We start from the raw sequence: 20,333 nt of genomic DNA on the forward strand, positions 1-20,333 counted from the left end.
GACGGGGTTTCTCTTTCCTGTTCAATCTCATCGCCCTGTCAAGCTGTCCACATGGGCCTTCCCCACCGACGTGTCTTTTTGAGCCGTCTCCTTAACCCAATATGCCCTCTTTTGCCCCAAATATTCCTCTCTAAAAATCCCAGGAGGCTCACAGCCTGTAGGAGGCTTCCTTTCCAGAAGGAATTCCCTGACCCACCAGGAAAAGCCAACTTCCCTTCCTCCTGGCGTCTGCACCCTTCCCACAGCCCTCTGGCACTCACCACCCCTCTGCCACCACTGCCCTGAGCGTGAACATCCCTATTTTCCTCATGGGGCTGCAGCGAGCACCAGCCGCTGCACCCAGGGACCAGCATTTGGGGTACAGGCAGGGAAGAAGCCACTTCCAAAGGGAAACCCATCAAAATTAACATAAAGATAGAAGGTGACCTGAGAAGGACCCCACGCCAGCAGGTGGTAGAGATGGGACCAGTGTGTTAAATTGTCTAGGGATAACTCACGCAGTACAACGTGTGGCTCAAATAAACTGGGGGGGGGGGGGGGCGTTCACAAAAGGGAAAGGGGTTCGGAGAAAGGGGCTATGGGGCTGGCCTCTATAGAGAGAGAGCTCGAGGTGTGGGGTTCCATTCATCTGCTGGACTCACTTGATGAACTCAGGGTTTCAATCTGCAAACCTGAGGTCAGACCCACCACCCAGGGTTGGCACAGGTAGGACTATTCCTGCACAGCCAGGTGGCCCGGCCCGGCCCCCTTACTCTGAAGTGACACCGCACGGAGCCCCTTGGCCGGCCACTCAGCGAGTACACCTCTCCGGACCTGCGCTCAGTGAGCTAGCTATGCTCTGACGCCCCAAAACAATTGGGTACACGATACAGGAATGAAGAATTGGGGCCAGGAGCTGGGTGCCCGGTCCCTTCGGGTACACATGGACTCCTACACACACTGCCTGCCCCCCAGCCCCATGATTAAGGGCCTCACTTCCCAGGGTTTGGGGGCCTCGCTTACCTCCCGTCGAAGGCTCCCGCTCAAAGGACAAAGACAGCGACCCCCTGGAGGAGAAGGCAGAGTCGACCGAGGACACCCCCGAGAGCCTTTTGCCGCTGCTGGCAGACGGCAGCCTGGATTCTGAGCAGCTGCGGCTCAGCTCCTCCGGGCCGTCCAGGGTCTGAGAGGTACCCGAGTCCAGCTGGGACAGGAGCTCCGAGAGGCTGTAGTCACTGTCGAAGGTCGGCGCGGAGGCTCGCTTGAGGGGTGTGCACACAGGCTTCTGCAAACCGAGCAGAGTGGGGTAGATGAGACCCACCCAGGGCACAGGGGGTACAGGCGGAGGGCAAAGGGTGTGTGGTGCCAGGACAGCCACACGGGGCACTCTGTCCAACGCCACAGATACAGCACCAGGGCAGCCCAAAGCCGGGAGACACAGATGCATCATGAGCTAATGCAGACCATCGTGAGCCAACGCTGACCATCGTGGGCCAATGCCGACCATTGTGAGCCAACGCTGGGCATCACAAGCCAACACTGGCCATCGTGAGCCAACGCTGACCATCGCGAGTCAACACTGGCCATTGCGAGCCAACGCTGACCACCATGAGCCAACGGTGACCATTGAGAGCCAAGGATGACCATGGTGAGCCAATGCCGCCATCATGAGCCAACGCTGACCATCACAAGCCAATGCTGGCCATCGTGAGCCAACACTGACCATCGTGAGCCAACGCTAACCATTGTGAGCCAACGCCGACCATAGTGAGCCAACACCGACCATAGTGTGCCAATGCTGGCCATTGTGAGCCAGCACCGACCATCATGAGCAAACGCTGGTCATCATGAGCCAACGTTGGCTATCATGAGCCAACGCCAACCATGTGAGCCAATGCTGGCCGGATGAACATGGGAAGCCTGGCACCATGCTGCCCTGGCCCATTGCTAGAGTGGCACGAGCAGCATCACCTAGACAACAGGCAGGATGTGATGGTGCCGGGAGGGTGTGAAGCCTGAGTGCTGGGCCATGCCCACCCTGGCAGGCCACTGTTGGTAAGAAACGAAGGAAGGACATGCGACTGGGACTGGGGCTGGGCCCCCTCCTGCCAACCACCTGTGCCCCCTCCTCCTAGCCATGCGAGTCGGGCCGGGGGGCTGTGTGGGGGCCACATGAGGGGCGGCCCAACTACAGCGACAAAGGGGCACTCCAATATAATGGGCGCCAACGCGGCCTCTCCCAGGGCCTCCCTCACGGGCCTCCAGGAAGGCAGACTTCTGGTGAATGATTAAGCCCCAGGTGGCCTCCGACTCTCCCCGACCCAAGCCCACGTGCCCCCATCCTCCCTTCTCCTTGGGAACTGCAGATCCGCTCTGACTCGGTGGCTCGGTGCAGAGTCACACCCGTGCACTGGGTGCCTGGCTCTTCCTCACCAGGTTCCTCACCCCGGGCACCTTTGCCCCCCAGCCTCACACACACCCCTTTATGTTCAGACAGCGGGCACGCCTTAAACAATGACTTATCTCCTAGCCTTACGCGGCCGGCAGCCGGGGCTAAACCGCCCGATAGCAGGTAACACACTGGGCTTCGCCTCGCACGTCTGCCACAGCCCCGTCACCCCGCGGGCTTGGTGAGCCCCAGCCTTTGGAGTTAGTTATTGCACCTTACATAACCCATGTGGCCCTCCCAGAACAAATCATTTATGGGCAGCGGTTAGCAAGCGGCCAGATTCCCGAGTCAAGGGAGCAGAGAGAGCTGGACCAGCAGAGCCCACATGGGCCTTGCATCCCCCCAGCTCCCAGAGCATCCGGCCAGCGGGCCCACGCTGTCCACTCCTAACCACAGATGGGAGGTGGGGACAGGATGCAGCTGGACAGGATAGACACCTGGCACTGCGAGAGCTGGCCACTGACCTGCCCTCCTGCTCTGGGGCACAGGACCCTGTGGCTGGCTCTGGGACACAAGGCCAACCGACCTGGGACAGGCCTCTCTCCATGTGGGGGTGACCCCAGGGCCTGGTCCAAGCTGGCAGGCCAGTCTACAGGAGGGGAAGGGCCCCCCAAAAAATGGCCTCCAGGAAGGTCGCTCTTACCGGGCTCTTGGGCTCAGGGGGCTGCTTCGTGTCCAGATCTTGTGCCGTCTCCTTCACGTCACTGTCGGGCTTCTCACACAGGTCCTCGGTTTCACAGGTAATTTCTTTCGGGGAGAAAACAAAACAGGGCAGGTCACTGGGACGATGACCTCCACACCCACTCCTCACACGTGTAGACCTCAGGCAGGGACAGAAGAGGCAGCAGCCAGGGCGGCTGCACCCCAGGGGACTGGCCAGCACCCAACTTCCCAGGCTGCTGGCTCGGCGGCGCTTGCGGAGGATGCCCCGTAGCCTCCACGTGGGCCACTCTGGGGCGTCCTGTTAGCCACCATTTGCAGTGTCTTGCAGACGCCAGGCAGGGCCCACACCATTCCAGTTTCCCAGAGAAGCCTTCCCCGGGGGGAGCCCCGTGCCCACGACGGCCCCGGGTGGCTGGCACAGGGCAGGGGAGGCTCCTATCATCTCCTCCGTGTGTCTTCAATATAACGACAAATTCTGATTTCATCAGAATCACTTTCCTACCCCGAGGATGCATCCATCCGAGGCGGACAAGACCCCAAGGGAGATGCAAAGACAGCCTCGGGCGAGCGGTCTCCTCAGACCCCCAGCGAGGCACCGGCATACCTGAACTTGCAGGACTGCAGCACGCGCTCCTCCGGGGAGCAAGGCGGCCCTGGACTAGAGCTGGGCGGGCGCTGCCACCGACCCCCAAGTGCCAGCCGCCCATCCCGGCCCCGGGCGCTGGAGGGCCACGGGCACCTGTGTCTGCACCGCCTGCCCCATCTGGGCGGCTGCCCCTCCTGTCCTGCTCATCAAGCCTCCCCCGTGCCCCCAGCGGCACAGTCGAGCAGCAGGTCCCCCGGGCACTCACCCTGGAAGGTGGGCCGCTCCCGGGGATCTCCGTGCCAGCACCTCTGCATGAGGCGCAGGAGGGCCCCGCAGGCCCGCGGCCGGGCTCTGCACACGGGCGGCAGCTCCGGGCGGTGGCCCTTCACCACCTTCACCATGATGTGCAGGATGTTCTTCTCATCTGCAAAGGAGAAGCGCGTAAGTCAGGGCAGCTCCGCGGGGCCGGGGTGGGTGGGGGGGCCGTGGTTTTCACCCTCTGGGGGAGCGGCGCGCGTCACCCACACCGTCCACACAGCGTCACCTGGGGGGCCACCTCGCTTCCTTTGCAAAGCACAGAGCTCTCTCTAACCCTTATCCTTGCGGGGCACGTCCGCGCTCCCTTTTCCGGGTTTTACAAACGCCCTGCGATGCACCAAATGGAACCAGTGCGCCCTATCACAGGGCGGATCTTTCGGGGCCTCAAACTCAAAGGAAAACAGGGTTCAAAGAAGAAAAGGATCTGATGAGACATGTTCCCAAGTGGCCCGTGCGTGCCAAAGAGAGGCAACACGTATAAATCACGAAGTCCCGTGGTGCAGCCTCTAAGTGAACCCAAAGCTCCCTGTGATGACGCAAAACCCTTCCTAAATTCTGATCTGGACACTGAAGCGCAGGCCCCGGGGGGCCCCGAGTGGGGAGCGGCCACCGCTGCACCGGCAGGGACGCCTGGCCTCCTCCACGCGGGCTCAGGCCTGGGCTGTGTAAACGGGGGACTTTTTTCTGGCAAATTCATAACGTGGGGCCCTGCCTGTCATCCTTGGCGACCTTCATAAGCATGACGGACCCATGACCAGCATCATCATCATCTTGCTCACAGACCAAGGGGCCCAAGGTGACTCCCTGGGAGGCAGACTTGCCCCCCTCCCCTGGCTCAGCCTGACACCACAATGCCCCATTGGGCTGGACCCCGAGCTCCGTGTTCCCAGGCCCCTCGCCTCGCCCCGCAGTTCCCAACACACCCAGGCCAGGGAGCTGTGCAGAGGCAGCCGCCACATGTCGGCAGGTGTGGAACTTTGGCCCAAAGTCCCCGCCGCCCACCAGGATGCGACTGTGTCGCTCCGACCTGCCTTCCCGTTAAGTCTTGTGCAACCGCTGTCCCAGGGAGCCACATGTGACTTCCACAGCACAGACTTCCAAACCCCAGCAGGCCCTCCCAATAAGAGGCAAGTAAACACCGGGAGGATTTTCTGCTGCCAAACAGATGGAAAAAATGCAAAAAAACACCTTCCACTCCCGTACCTTGAACTCCCTACGTCCCCGGCAATAAAACACGCTGGCCTCGGCTCTTGACATTTATGTCATGTACCTGCCTCGGGCGCCGGGACTGTGGGACAATCTCGGGTCAGAGCGACACGCTGCCACACCACGGAGGCTTCAGACTGCAGCCTCCACGGAGGAGGAGGAGGAGGAGGAGGAGGAGGAGGAGGGGCCAGAGAGACCAACAGGGACACAGACCCACGCTGGCTCCCGCTCGGAGCCTCAACCAGAAAGGGATCCCTGACCTGGGGCCACGCACTGACTCTGCTCTGAATTTTCAGATTCTTCTGATCAAACCACAGAATAGCGTGAGTGAGCCACACATGCCTGTAGAGGTCAAGGCGTTGGCACTTTGAGGACAGACGTCAGGACAGCGGGTGTATGAAGAAGGAAGAGACGTCACAGCCCTCGAGCAGGGTGCTGGTGACCTGGGTGCCCAGAGCTGTGCCAAAATCCACCCAGATCTTGGAGAATGGTTGCACAGCCGTGTGAATGTGCGTCACACCACTGAGCTGTATGCTTTAATATGGAGAAGATGATCGATTTCATATTTTACCATATTTAAATTAAAAAAAAGAAAAAAAGAATTGGCTGGAAATATCCACAGTTGGCAAATCCAGAAAAGGGGAAAGGAGCCAGGTAGTCGTCAGGGGCTGGGGTGGGGGGAAGGGGGAGGAACTGCTGCATGGGCCTGGGGTTTCCTTGCAGGAGGGTGAGAATGTGCCGGTACCAGGCAATGGTAGCAACTATACAACAGCCGATGCACTTGATGCCACCGAATTATACACTTTAAATGGACACGAGGGTTCGTTTCATGTCGTGTATAAAATCACAAACATGCAAGAATTAGCTGGTACCTAAGGAAAGAAATCCACTAAACAGACCCCTTCAGAACACTGCTTTTCTTGTGCGTGAATGACGCTGCAAGGGGCTCCGTGGGGACCACCTGCAGGATGGTCCCGTCAGCTTCACGGCCCAGAGCCACCCCTCCCTGCCCACCGTGGCAACACAGATCGCAGGCACAGCTTGGACCCCAGATACCGCCCTCCCCTGCTCCGGGACACACGGATGCTCGACCCGCAAGGACAAGCCCACTCACCTGCAAACGGCTTCTTCTGGGTCAGCACACCCCAGATCACGATGGCAAAGCTGGAAGGAAAATGGGCCAGGTTAGTGTCTGTGAGCCTCACCCTCCAATAAAGCCGGACGCTCTCCCACACAGCAGCGAGCTTGAAGAAAACCAGGGTCTTCCAAAGAAGGGGCGTGAGGGGGCGGGGGACCCCTAGATGTTTTTTTGTGGATTCGTTAAACGGGCGCTGCTCGTGGGGAGCGCATCAGGGCGGCAGCTGAGATGTCACAAACAGACATGACCCCGCCGCCCAGGCTCGTGCAAGCTCAGACAGCACCGGGGGGAGTGGGGGTGGGGAAGGGGAAGGATCGCCCCTCTGCTGCCGGACCCCAGCTCACGGGGAGAAGCGCCTGCGTGCTGGCAGGTGCAGGGCCCCCCGCTCCAGCGGGCTGCGTGCTTGCTCGCTGAGATGCCCCAGAAGGCCGTGCAGAGGACACGCCGGCCGGTCCAGCCGACCTTCCCGAGGCCCTTATAGGGTTGTTGGAAATTACACGTTCACTTTCTTTTCTTTCTCTCTTTCTCTATAGTGTATAGAGTTACTCTGAAGACACCCCGGAAAAGCACAATCTAATACATTAGAAAAAAACAAAAACAAAAAACAAAACCAGGAGCCCACTGAGTTGCCCCCGCACGGAGTGGAGAGCGGCTACCCACAGAGACGCAAGACTTCTCCGTTGAAAATGTACTGAAGTCTGCAAGTTCAAAAGTGGAAGCTCTCAGCTCCAAAACAAACATGGGACCGACCTTATTCTCCTCCGTAAGCCCTACAAGCCGTGACTGGCCTCCAAAGTGCCACCCGGCAGGGACGGACAGCTCAGAGCCCGGCTGAGCGCACGCACCACGGTCACTGTCAAACCAGTCTGCCAGGCCGCCAGGCGCTGCGCTTCAGGTCACAGTCATCATGCATAAGAGCCACAATGAGGGGCTTAGTTGCACACCCCCCCTACCCTCCGCCCTCCTTTCTTCTCCTCCAACAGGTCTGCGTGATTAAGACTTTTGCAATTCGGAAAAAGCAGGCACCAATGACTTGGGGATTATTCTTGAGCACAAAAATCCCGCTGATGCTCGTTTGAGAACGGCTCCTGGCATGTCTGCGCTCCTCGGTCACACGTAAGAGACTTTGGAGGCCTAAGCGGCTGGGCGGGAGGGGCCTGGGTCAGGAGCCCACGTCCACCCACGTACAGAGACACGGAGCACTTAGAGCAGCAGGCTCCTGCAGCGGACGAGCTATGAAAATCCCAATTTCATAAAAAACCCCGGAGCCCTTCCAGCACAGGGCTGCCAGCCCGGTCCCATCACTGTGTCTGACGGGCCCCAACCACTGCCATTCTCCACCCGCGGCTGGCCGCGCTCGCAGGGGACAACTGCCTCGTGCACCCGGGGCGGCCTGCACCTACCAGCTAGAGACCCCAAGCCCTTTCATCTGGACTGAACCACTCGGAGCACGGAGAATCAAGGTGCAGAGCCCCTGCGCGGCCCGCACGCACGCCTGTCACTCACACACACCTGTACACGTCGTGCTTGGTGTCGAAGAGCCGGCTCTTCTCCCGGATGCGCTCTGGTGGGAGGTAGGCGATGGTGCCAAACAGGCCGTCCATGCTGAGGTCATGGGAGTGGGACAGCCCGTTGCACTTGGCCAGCCCAAAATCGGAAATCTGCAACACAGCAATCACACGGGGCTCAGCAGGCTTCCTGGGGCCTCGCCCGCTGACGCACAGCGAGTGAGGGCTGCCTTCCAGAAGCTGGAGCAACACCTCCCCTCTGCCGGGTTGCACGGCTCCGTCCCAACCCTGCTGTGCAGCCACATCCGGGGACCTGCACCCGAGAGCCGGGTCCTGTGCTCCTCGGGGTGGAGGGGGGGTAGGCAGGGAGGCACAGCCGGCCTCGGAGGAGCCAAGCCCGGGCCACGGGGAGCTTGCTGGGCAGGGGAAAGATGACGCTCCAAGGAAGGAACTCGCCGGGAGAAGTTTTACAACCTCAGTCCTGGCAGGGGGCACCTCCGCCACTGGGGACGGCCCGAGTCGGCCCGAAGGGGAAAAGCGATCCTCGGAGTCTACAGGTTTTCAGATGACACGTGAAAAGTGAGGCCCGGTGCTAAGGCCACCGGTTACGCCGTGGCCCAGCCGGGGAGGCGGGCAAGTGGCAGCAGGTTCTTTAAAGGGAAATATGCCTTCAGATGCCCTTTAAAGCAAACAAAACACACACCACGCAACCTCGAGGGGGATCTGCCTTCCACCTGGGACGGCGGTGATAAACAGGCACTGGCTGGCTCCTTCACCGAACACCAGGCACCCCCGCGAGGTGTGACGCACACCTCCTCCGTGTGCGGGGCCCACCCACCTGCAGGAGCACCTGGACCCCAGCTCCGCAGGCCCCACAGCTCTGCCTCCTGCTTGCCTCTGGCCCGAGGGGTCCGGAAAGCTCTTGAAGCTCACCGAGCCCCATGGTGAGGGAGGAAAAGGCATCACGGCACCCCCCCCTCAACTGCTCCCCAGCTCTGGGGTCAATTGGGATCCTCAGAAGCTGGAGGAAGGGCTGTGTGTAGGCTTAGGTCACGCTCTGGGGCCGTAAGGGCCCCGGGAACCACGGGGAAAAACTCCTTTATGTTTATGTTCCAAGGCTTTGGTATCATTTTGACTCCAGGGCTGCTCCTCAAACCGAGGATGGAGGGACAGGGACCCAGGGTGAGTGGGGCTGCCTTCTGGGCTCCCCGTGCCCTCGAGGGGAGCCCACAGGCTGATGTCCTTACTGCTGACATAGGGAGACTTTATGACTGTGACCTGGTCCTTGCAGGGCTCTCCAGCCACGGCTGCAGGGAGCTGGCGGGACAAAGCCCGCAGGACGGGCCCAGGCCTCCCTCGCTGTAGCGGGCCGGCCAGGACGGCACAGGTCACGCCAGGAGGGCCGCCCTGGCCGTTCCCGGGCACCCGGCTGCTCGCGCTGCCGTCTGGCATCACCCGGCCCTGCAGATCCACGAAGCGGCTCGGGGCCGGGACAGAGCCATGCGTGGCACCCCGCCAACAAGTCGATGAGGGCAAGTGTTTCTGTCCAAACTCAGCAGCTTCAAACTTTGAGGTCGAGAAGTGGAGACCGACTGGGAGACGGGGGTCTCACCCCACACCCCCCACCCGCTCACAGCCTTTCCCTTCACGTCTGCTGTTTGCAGGTGCAGCCAGCTGGCTCAAAATGTGGGGGAAAGGGGGATCCCTGGGTGGCTCAGCAATTGAGCATCTGCCTTTGGCCCAGGTCGTGACCCCGGGGTCTCGGGATCGAGTCCTGCATCGGGCTCCCTGCAGGGATCCTGCTTCTCCCTCTGCCTGTGTCTCTGCCTCTCTCTCTGTCTCTCATGAATAAATAAATAAAATCTTAGAAAAAAAAAATGTGGGGAAAAAAAGAGCTTGAATTCCACATAAAAGCGACGGCATCAAAATGCAAATCCGAAATCCGAATTCTCTGGTGGCCTCTGACCCTCCGCCCCGCCGGGTTTCTCCTCCTGCCCTTTCCCACTTGTCCTGCCCTGATCTGGACACTGCGGCCCTGGCAGTCCCAGCGGATACGGCGCACACAGCAGACGCCCTAGAATCTGCAAACACGCTTTCGCGTTCAGCATCCGCCTCAGTACGGTGCTCACAGGTGCCCCCCGGGGTCATGGGTCCCTTCACCTTCCAGGCCCAGCTGGACAAGACCAAGGAAGGGCCCGGCCTGGCCGCAGAACAGGGTCCCTATGGATCCAGCCTGGTCTGGGCGAACTGGACCAGAAGCAGCCTGAGATTTTAAACTAAGCCATTTTGAGGAAGGTGTGGGGTGGGGGTGCCTGGCTGCTCAGCAGATGGAGTATAGGACTCTTGATCTCCATCATGAGTTCAAGCCCCAGGTTGGGTGTGGCGTCTATTAAAAAAAAAAAAATACAGCTACAATAAACTAAGCTCCTTTTCAACTTGAAATGGGCTTTTACTCCATTGGTATTTAACTTAGTTAATGCTGACGTCAAGTATTGCTTTATTATTAAGTCTCTTTGATACACTTTGCAAAGTAGGGGGTTGCTCTGAGATGCGGAGCTCCACTCACCCTTGCTGCGTACAGAGAGGGAGTCCTGAGGGGCCCAAGGGACTTAGGATCTCATTGCAAGATCCCAGATTACAGTTTCGTTGCTCCAAACAACCGCAGACTGCACAGCGGCCGGGAATCCAGAGGCCGAGCAATCAGCACGGAGCTTCCAGCCAACTTGGACCCAGCACTGCCCTCCACGCCCCGTCTCTGAGAATAAGGAAATGTGTGATGGAAGTATGTTCTCTGTTTGTTTGGGGTCACAGAAAAGGGCCCCACCGGGGCCTTTGAGGGCGCTGGGGGTGTCACTGCGCTTCCCGTCTGCCGAGACCGGTCCCTGGGCTTCAGCACAGCCCCCTCCTCAGCCGCCCCAGGCTCCTTGAGACCCACTGGGTTCTTCACCAGGAATCTTCACCCGTTTCCTAAAACTGCCATGAGCTGCCAGGGCCGCAGGGCCGGGTGTGCGTAAGGAGAGGGAGCTCAGAGCCAAAGCGGGATGAGCCACCGAGAAAGCAAGTCCCCAGCGTGTCGTGCGGCACTCGCTTCCCTAGCGAGCAAACAGTGAGTGTCTACTGTGGATCTAGCACGCGAGATGCTCCCTGGATGGAGGGCAATGTCCCCGGTGTGCAAAACACGGCTATCTGGCCACGAAGCACCAACACCGATGGCCCCAGTGGCACTTCATCGTCACCTTTGGCCCCTCCCAACAACACAGAGGTACGACCCCCCACCCTCCAGGTGATGGAGCCGGGGCTGGGGCTGTGCCCTAATATCCACATCCCTCCTGCACACCCACCAGTGGCCCTCTCTCAGAACGGTGTGTTCCCGGCAGCCTCTAGCACTACAGCTTTCCAGCACCACCTCCCCTAGTCTAGCTCAGCCTCCGGCTCTCCCTCCCACTAAGAAATCTAGAATTTTCCGCGACTCTTCTGTCTGTGGCCCCCCCCCCACCTCCTGACAGCTGCAAAGCCTGCTCCTCCCCGAAGAACCCAGTCCCACCCAGCAGCATCCCCACCGGCAGCTGGAGTGACTCCTCCCCCACCCCACCCACGGGTGGCCTGCAGGACACCTGCCCCCTGATACTCTCCCACCCTCATGTGACACCCCTGTGACACCCACTGTGTTTGCGAGCATCTCGTGCCCAGCACAGAACCCAGATGTCCCCTCAGCTGGGTGACCTACAGCTGGGCCACCCTGGCCGCTGGTTTCACCCCTCTGAGCCGCAGCTTAGCAGGAACCAGGCCACCACGCAGGGGCCCTCATCTGCAGGCGGGACCTCTAGCACCCACAGGGTCTGCTGTTGCCACCTCTTCCTTGTGTGTATTCAAGCCCGAGCTTAAAAGCTTCCCTCTTCACTTAGTGCCCAGAGGACCGCACACTCCTTGACAACCCTGTAGCGTCGGTGGGGGCAGCAGGTCCATGCGGGAAGCCAAACAGCCGGAAAAAAACTGGGGACCCCGTGGCACTCATTCAAACCAGACCCGCGGTGAGCAGGAGAGGACTCCCATCTGCCCGCTACGACCTGATTTCTGGGCGACACCCATTCAAGGGACATTCGCAGTCAGGGTCCAACGTGGAAATTGGTCTCCCCGTCAGCCCCAGGTTGGCTGCGCCTGCTGCTGAGCTGCGGCACAAGGAGCTGCCTGCAGGTGTGTGTCACCTGGTCGCACCTCTCCTTCCGGACAGAGCCCGGGGGGCTGGGGAGGGCTGAACTCAGGCCCCTGCTAACCCTCACCCAGCAGAGGGGGAGGGGGTCCTGCGAGTGCTGTGCAACCACCCGGGAACAGCCAAGTGTCGGAGCACCAGGTGAGTCCCTTCCCGGCCCCCACAGGGGGAAGGGATTCAGGCCACTGCTCGTGGGTCCTTCTCACTCACTCGTGGGCTGGGTGGGGGGAAGGGAGGTGGCAAGGGCCTCCTGCCCTGGGCCTCCCCAGCGAGCGTGTGTGTGCCTCACATGGAGAAAACACATGACATGTGTCCCACACACACCGGTGTCAACCACGGGACTCAGGACACAAAAACAGTCCAAAGGAGAGACTTATTCAAAGAAATACAAACCGGACAACCTTACTATTTATAATTCCACGTGGCTGGTGCTTGGTTTTTAGCTATTATTCCTCATGCTTTTCTGTTTTATAAACTTATCCAAAAAAATAATAATAATAAAAAGGAGCAGATCTCAGAGGCCTCACATGGTGAGGACAGAATGAGCCCCTTCGGAGCCTCTTTCCGTGGAGCCTCCGTCTTGGAACATCTGCCTGTCCCACCACCGCCATGCCCAAGACCACCGATGGGGACGCAGCCATAACCATGGGGCCCGAGGCCCCCCAGGGACAGCCCACCCACCGCCCACCCACGCGGTCTGACTCCCAAGCGGATTTCCTGCGACATCCAGCAAGACCGAGATCCGCAAACCCATAAGCTCTTTTGTTCCCAGGGTGCCCCGAATTTAGACACCTGCTCTGGGATCTAGAGGAGTGAGCCGTGCACATAAAGGTCCATGTCTCAGTGACATGCTCCATGGGGCTTCTCCCGACCCCAACAAGCCTGGGGGTCACTGGAGCCCCTAAGCTGAAGGAGGCCTTTGCTTCGAGTGCCTTCCCCCAAGAACCATCCCCTGTCCGCCCTGCGCCACCCCGGCCGCCTGGACCCCTGCATGTGGTGCCGGGCGAGCCCCACCTTGACGTGGTAGTGGGCATCCAGCAAGATGTTCGCGGGCTTGAGGTCCAGGTGGAGGAGAGGCGGGGCCATGCAGTGCAGGAAGTTCATGCCCACGGCCGTCTCGTGGATGATGCGGAAGCGCAGATCCCACGGCAGCGGCTCGGATGCCAGCAGCTTCTCCAGCGAGCCCGTCTCCATGTACTCCATGACCAGGCCCACGGGCTCCTGGCAAATGCCGTACACGGGCAGGATATAGCGGAACTTGGCCATCTCCATCTTCTTGGCTTCTTCCAGAAGCTCCACACGTTCCCTGAGAAAGTTGGGAGACATGAGACGTGGGCGGGGCTCAGCCAGGCAATGACACAAAGCACCACGACCAGGGGCCACCGGAGAAAACCACCCCCACGCACTCGCATGATCCCATTTGGGGCCTCTCGAGGTCAGCAGCCCTACAGCTAACCAGACACTTCTGTGCACCCTGGGTCTGTTTGTTTTTTTAAAGATTTTATTTATTTATTCATGAGAGACACACAGAGAGAGGCAGAGGCACTGGCAGAGGGAGAAGCAGGCTCCCTGCGGGGACGTGGGACTCGATCCCAGATCTCCAGGATCACGCCCTGGGCTGGGGGCAGATGCTCAACCGCTGAGCCACCCAGGTGCCCCCACCCTGGGTTATCATATGCAGGGAGGAGAGAAATCCTAATCATCATCTGAAAACCCAGGAGCATCCATAAGCCACTGCCCTCTGGGGTCCCCGAGTGACGCTGGCGACCCCTTCTCCTGGGACAAGGGAAGAGAAGTCTCTGTGTGACGGAAGCTGTAACAAAGCATCCATCCGAAGAACCCCAGTCACCTTCTTCGTGAAGGCCGACACTCCATCTGGCCCAGGTGTCCCTGAACCCAGCCCACATGTATGTTGGCGAATGTCAGCCAGCGAGGCCGGAGTCTGCAGGCTGCTGCCCGCCTTCTTCTAACCATTAGTTTAGTTGTAGTAAAATGTACATAACATGGGACCCCCGGGTGGCTCAGCGGTCTAGCGTCTGCCTTTGGCCCAGGGCATGATGCTGGGGTCCTGGGATCAAGTCTTGCATCGGGTTCCCTGCAGGGAGCCTGCTTCTCCATCAGCCTGTGTCTCTGCCTCTCTTTCTCTGTGTCTCTCATGAATAAATAAATAAAATCTTTAAAAAATGTACATAACAGAGTTTTTATTTTAACCACCGGTAAGCGTAAAATTCGAAGGCATCGCGTGCACTCAAGGGACTGTGCGACCATCCCCACACTCTACACCCAAACCTCGTCCCAGCAGGGACTCTGTCCCCGCTCAACTGGAGCCCCTTCCTCTCACTCACTCACTCCTGGGCTACCTGCCGTCTGCATGAACGTGTCTACGCACCTCATATAGGTACAATCACCCAGTGTGTGTCCTTCCGTGACTGGCTTCTTTCTGACTCAGCATCTCAGCATAACGTGTTTGTGATTTAGCCGTGTTGAAGTGCGTGTGCAAACCTCATTCCTTTTTGTGGCTGAATGATATTCCATTGTATGAACACGTCGCATCTTAGGTACCCAGTCATCTGAGGAGGGCCACCCGGGCTGTTGTCCCCTTTGGGCTACTGTGAATAACGCTGAACATCTGTGCACACTGGTGCACAAATATCCATCCACGTTCCTGTTTTTGACCCTTTGGGCTGGACACCCAGGGCTAGGATGGCTGGTCACGTGCTAGTTCTATGTCCAGCGTTTTCAGAAACACCAACCACTGTGCACAGCCCACCCTTGGTTCCTTTGTTCAGGCCTCATGGCTGTGACGGCTTTCCCACTCAACACAGAGACCGGCCGCCGTGGCACAGAGGCTACGGCCTGCAGGGCCGTCCACAGGTGATGCACCAGCCCTGGTCCAAGGTCACAGCCTGGTGCAGCCACGTACTCACAGGTTAGCATCCCCGTATCCTGGTCTGTGTTAGCCTCGTGGGGCAAAAGTCCCAGCGTGCATCCAGGAAAGAGGGCTGAGTCGCATAAGGACGGGCCTGACCATGTGCCATTTGGGTCAGTGGTTGTCAAAACCAGACAATATCAAAAGCACCCAGAAAGCTGGCTGAGATGAAGACTCCCAGGCGCCGTCCCCATGTGGGCAACAGGTGCTCCAGAGGATCTCAGCCCCTCTGCCCACACATCCAACCACTGTGGTTGGGAGTCTCAGGTGAGCACAGGCCAAGTAGCTGTACAGTGGGGGTGTCGGGGAGAGGATCCCTGAGTGTGGATCAGTGATTCTCACATAGGGGCAGCTGTGCCCCCAGGGACCCTGAGCAGCGTCTGGGATGTGTTGGGCATCACGACTCAGGGCTGCTCCTGGCATCCGGTGGGTAGAGGCCAGGGATGCTGCTCAGCATCCCACAACACATACGAGAGCTCCCAAGGCAAAGAATTATGCAGCCCCAAATGTGAATAGCGCCAAGTCTGAGAACCCCGGGTATAGAGTGAGCTAGGTGCATCTCAGTCAAATTTAAAATAAACCACTACAGTCTGGGAATTGTCCACTTAAGTACTCCCAGCATATATTTTTAAAAGATTTTATTTATTTATTCATGAGAGAGACACAGAGAGAGGTAGAGACACAGTCAGAGGGAAAAGCAGGCTCCCTGTGGGGAGCCCGATGCAGGACTCGATCCCAGGACCCCAGGGTCACGTCCTGAGCCAAAGGCAGAGGCGCTCAACCACTGAGCCACCCAGGTGGCCCCTCCCAACATTTATATTAATTTTACTCTGTTTCTATGGTCAACTAATATTCAACAAGGAAGCCACAAGCACCCAATACGGACAGGGCAGTCTTCTTGATAAATGGTGCTCGGAAAATTGGAGAAACACAGGCAGGACAATGATGCAACGCTGTCTCACATCGCTCACAAAAATTAACTCAAAATGGATCAAAATCTTAAAAATAAGATCTGCCACAGTAAAACTAGAAGAAAACACTGGAAGAAGCTCATTAATATCCATCTTGGTGATGATCTTTTGGACACGATACCAAAAGCACCACCAACAAAAGCCGAACTGAGCTAACGGGACTACATTCAACTGCAAAGCTTCTGCACAGCAAAGGAAACAAAATGAAAGCCTACAGGATGGGAGAACAATTCTGCAAACCACATAATGGATAAGAGCTTAATATCCGAGGTAGGTAACAAATGAACACAACTTGGGACCCTTGGGTGGCTCAGTGGTTGAGCATCTACCTTTGGCTCAGGTGGTCATCCCGGGGACCTGGGATGGAGTTCCCCATCGGGCCCCTGCAGGGAGCCTACTTCTCTCTCTGCCTGTGTCTCTGCCTCTCTCTGCGTGTCTCTCACGAATTCAAAAAAAAAAAAAAAAATGAACACAACCTAAAGAAAAAAATCTGATTTAAAAATGAGCAGGAGAACTAAACAGACATTTGTCCAAAGAGGACATCATAATGGTCAACAGGCACATGAGAAGATGCTAAAAATTGTGAAAATTGCCAGCCATCAGGGAACTGCAGATCCAAACCTCAATGAGCTCTCACCTCACACCTGTCGGAAGGGCTAACATCAAGAAGAAGAGAAAAACAGGGGCTGGCGAGGCCGCGGGGAGGAAAGGGCAATCCTTATACGATCTTGGTGGGAATGTAAACTGACTCAACCGCGATGGGAAACAAAATGAGCGTTCCTCCAAAGAGTTAAAATAGAACTGTCACGCAAGGCAGCAATCCTCCATCAGGGTATAGTATACCCAAAGGCCACGGAAACAACATTTCCAGAAAATCGCTGCACCCCGTGTTTATCACAGCGTTATTCACAATAGCCAAGGTACGGAAACAACCCCAATGCCCATCAATGGATGAGTGGATTTAAAAAAAAAAAAAAAAGTGTGGAACGTACGCACAATGGACAATTATTCAGCCATGAGAAAGGAGGATATCCTAGCAGTAGGAACAACAGAGATGGGCCTCGAGGACACTGTGCTCAGTGAAGTAAGCCAGATGGACAAAGTACTGTACGGTCCCGTTTTTGTCTAAAAAAGAATTAAATGGTGGTGACCCGGGGAAGGAGGATGGGGGGGCGGGGCGGTAAGACTGAGGTCGTTTAAGGGCACAAACTTGTAACAAGAGCTGACACAGCCACACGCAGTCGAATAAATATGTAGTTTATTCTACACAGACAGTAAGTCCGCGATATGAGAAATATCCACCCAATGGCACCACATGGCAATATAGAAACAGATCAGAGTTACACACCGTAAAGGTGCACAATGTCAAACTTATCCAATGCAAAAAAAAAAAAAGTGAATCTGTCTCTTCCTGGAGAATGGGTTCCAGGTGCATGCAGGGGAACATGCTTTCTAATCAACCCCTAAAGGAAAGGTCCAGAACTACAGGCCAGACATGCCCTACTGCTGGGGACTGAGCAGATCCAGCATCTGCATGCTGCATGCGGGCAGCAGGCTGGGGTGGCCTCAGGGACTCCCCCAAAAATGCAGGTTCCAGTACAAGCGGTCCTGCCCGGAACCCTTCTGCAGGGGCTCTTCTGGAGCTGGCATGTTCCTGCACCTGCGCTCGTTTGCTAGCCTGATGGGGAGTCAACACTGTACCAACCAAACAAGTCCATCTCTTCCAGACCTCGGCCACGCGTCCCGTGCGCGTACGGAAGCACTTCCCAGGGAGGAGGGCCCGCTGGCAAAGAGGAACCTCAGATTACACTGTTCATCAGACCGCAGCACCCAAACTCCACCTGCATGGAGCACCTCTGCCCCAGCTCTTAGCCACAGCTCTAGGTGGGGCGGGGCGGGGCGGGGGTGGGGGTGGGGGGAGAGAACGGGGCAGACGCAGGGCACATTCTAAAGAATCAATGAGACTTGATGATTGATAGGGATGGAGGAGAGAGAGGTAGCAAGGATGCCCCCATCTCCAGTGGGAGTCAGCGGGCGGCTCCTCACCTGTGCTGGGGGGCGGGGGGAACACCTCAAAGAAGGTGGAGAATTTGTTGTGGGGGTGGGTTTTTGGTTGTTTTTGTTTGTTTGTTTTTGGTTTTGGTTTTTTTTGAGAATTTGATTTTGAACAAACTCAAGGAGCAAAGACTCCAAACTGGCCTCAGGAGCAAGTGAAACACGTATCAGGAATGAAGAATGAAATTATTATAAAGCAAACCTGAGGGGATCCCTGGGTGGCTCAGCGGTTTAGCACCTGCCTTTGGCCCAGGGTGCGATCCTGGAGACCCCGGATCAAGTCCCGCATCGGGCTCCCTGCAGGGAGCCTGCTTCTCCCTCTGCCTGTGTCTCTGCCTCTCTCTCCCCCTATGTCTATCATGAATAAATAAATAAAATCTTTAAAAAAAAAAAAAAGCAGCAAACCTGAGCTTGGCATGGCTTTGCTTTCTTAGCCCTCTGGTTACGTGGCCCCTGAATGGAAAGCAAAATGCCCACCAGAGTGCAATGGTGCCTGTGGGGTGGTCCCTACAGGGGCGGGGGGTTGCGGGGGTGCCGAGGAGCTGCTCCCTCCCTCAGGTGGAAACTGGAGCCACAGGTTCTGGTGCCAGCCCAGGGCAGCCAGCCCCTCCCACGCAGAGGCAGACCCCCACCCCTGCGCCTGGTCTCCAGGGGCATCCAAGGGAGGGAGCGGCTGGATGCCAGCATCAGCATCGGCATCATGAGAAGACCGGTCATTTAAAAGAGAGAGAAAAACGATCCCCCTGGGCTCTTCTTGTCTTCTGTCCTCCTCCTGGGAAGACCTAATTATCTGCACTAAACCGGGACAACCAGCACTTCTAACACTCCCTACGACCACTGGCTACCGCTTCTAACAGGATTCACACCTAAGCTCTGGCAAGTGGACGCAGCACCGGCGGCCACTTCTGTTTCCTGTTTGGTGACGAATCAGTGTTAGAACTTGTCTGTTCCTACCCCTTTTATTTTCCTTTAATAAAGGCTGGTCGCCCCGGGCCTCCCCGTGTGCGTCCTCGGAGGGCACTGTGTCCACGGGGCATGGGCCCGTGTCCCGCCCCCGGGATGTGCAGAGGCCCACCTGCAGCGGGCAAGGCTCGGGGACTACAGGCTGGATGGTGACGAGGGAGGGTCACCTTCCTGCCCGAGACCCCCTGAGATGAGGCCTCCACCCCAAGCCTGACAGATAACAAATGCGGATTCTGAGAACAAAGCCAATTACATCAAGGCGCAGTTTCTCATTAACTAGAAGCTCCGAGCTACTCGGCAAATAAAATGTTTTCTTCCATTTGCCCAAAGGGCACAATGCAAAAAACCAGGGTGACTTCTGATTGTGGAGCTCATTAGAGACTTCACAGCCTGGTTGGCAGCAGATCACTCACTCCTGCTTCCCCACGGCCCCCGGGGAGTTCAGCAGGTTCGCAGCTCCCCTGCCCAGGCCCTTCCCACTGAATAGAGACCCCCAAGTACCTGAATTCAAAAAAAAAAAAAAAAAAAGGTCAAAAAGGGCTCCCAGTGCTGGCTTGCTCCCAAATGCTGATCACAGCTTGAATGTTCCAGGAGCCCCGAGCCCTCTGTGAAGGACCACCAGGCAGGCTTTGCACAACTGACCACACAGGTAAGGACATTTCATCAAGGAAAACCAGCTGGCCTGGAAAATAAGTCTGTTTCCAAAGACAAATGTTCTTCAGGGGACCCCAGCTGTCACCACACGTCCCCGGGGCAACAAAGGGGTTCCTGGGGCAGCCCCAGGGAGGTCTGAGGGCACAAGGAGAGGACACTCCTTGCACGGGCCTGGGGAGTGGGAGTGGGGTTGACCGGAGCCCGCTAAGCTCTAGCACTGGTTCTGCTCAGAAGCACTGGCACAAAAATGCTTTACTGTCTACTCAGCACTCAGCCCAAATCCAAATGACCCCAACCTCTCAGCTTTTCTTTATTTGCCCCAGGGACACCCCCACCCCCAAACTTAGCCCCAGCAGGAGCCATGGGCTTAGGGAAGCTACACCCCTAGCCCAGCTGGCTAACCCTGGAGGCATGTGCAATGCAACGCACCTGAAATCAGGCCTCTCAGGGAGCCACCAGACAGGGCGCTCCTCACACAGAAAGAAACCACCAGTTGTTTTTTTGTCAACAGCAATTATTTATTTTAAATACACTTTCCCTCCAAGCTGTGTTTCTGGCTTCTGTGGACGACGGAGAAAATCTAGATCCAGGGCCGGGCGCACTAGTGCTCCCGGAGGAGCCAGGCCCGTGGGACTTCAGCCTCCGCCTCCACCTCCACCGGGGTCACCGTCCACACCAGCAAATCCCTTTCCGGGATGCCAGGA

The 20,333-nt window shown here is 57.5% G+C and overlaps 1 protein-coding gene across 2 annotated transcripts in view; it reads right to left on the reverse strand.

Annotated features, from left to right (window-relative positions):
* The window catches only part of RIPK4 (receptor interacting serine/threonine kinase 4), a 28,154-nt gene that overhangs the window by 2,911 nt on the left and 4,910 nt on the right, over positions 1–20,333 (reverse strand). For both annotated transcript variants that reach the window (XM_038581544.1, XM_038581543.1), the window contains exons 2-7: positions 13,072–13,363; positions 7,852–8,000; positions 6,316–6,365; positions 3,943–4,101; positions 3,072–3,175; positions 1,003–1,264 (exon numbers count right to left, since the gene is read on the reverse strand). In XM_038581544.1, the coding sequence (XP_038437472.1) occupies positions 1,003–1,264; positions 3,072–3,175; positions 3,943–4,101; positions 6,316–6,365; positions 7,852–8,000; positions 13,072–13,329 (982 nt within the window). In that variant the 5' untranslated portion in view covers positions 13,330–13,363. The remainder of the gene's footprint in view (positions 1–1,002; positions 1,265–3,071; positions 3,176–3,942; positions 4,102–6,315; positions 6,366–7,851; positions 8,001–13,071; positions 13,364–20,333) is intronic.

Source organism: Canis lupus, chromosome 31, assembly GCF_011100685.1.
Source record: "Canis lupus familiaris isolate Mischka breed German Shepherd chromosome 31, alternate assembly UU_Cfam_GSD_1.0, whole genome shotgun sequence".
Lineage (NCBI taxonomy): Eukaryota > Metazoa > Chordata > Mammalia > Carnivora > Canidae > Canis > Canis lupus.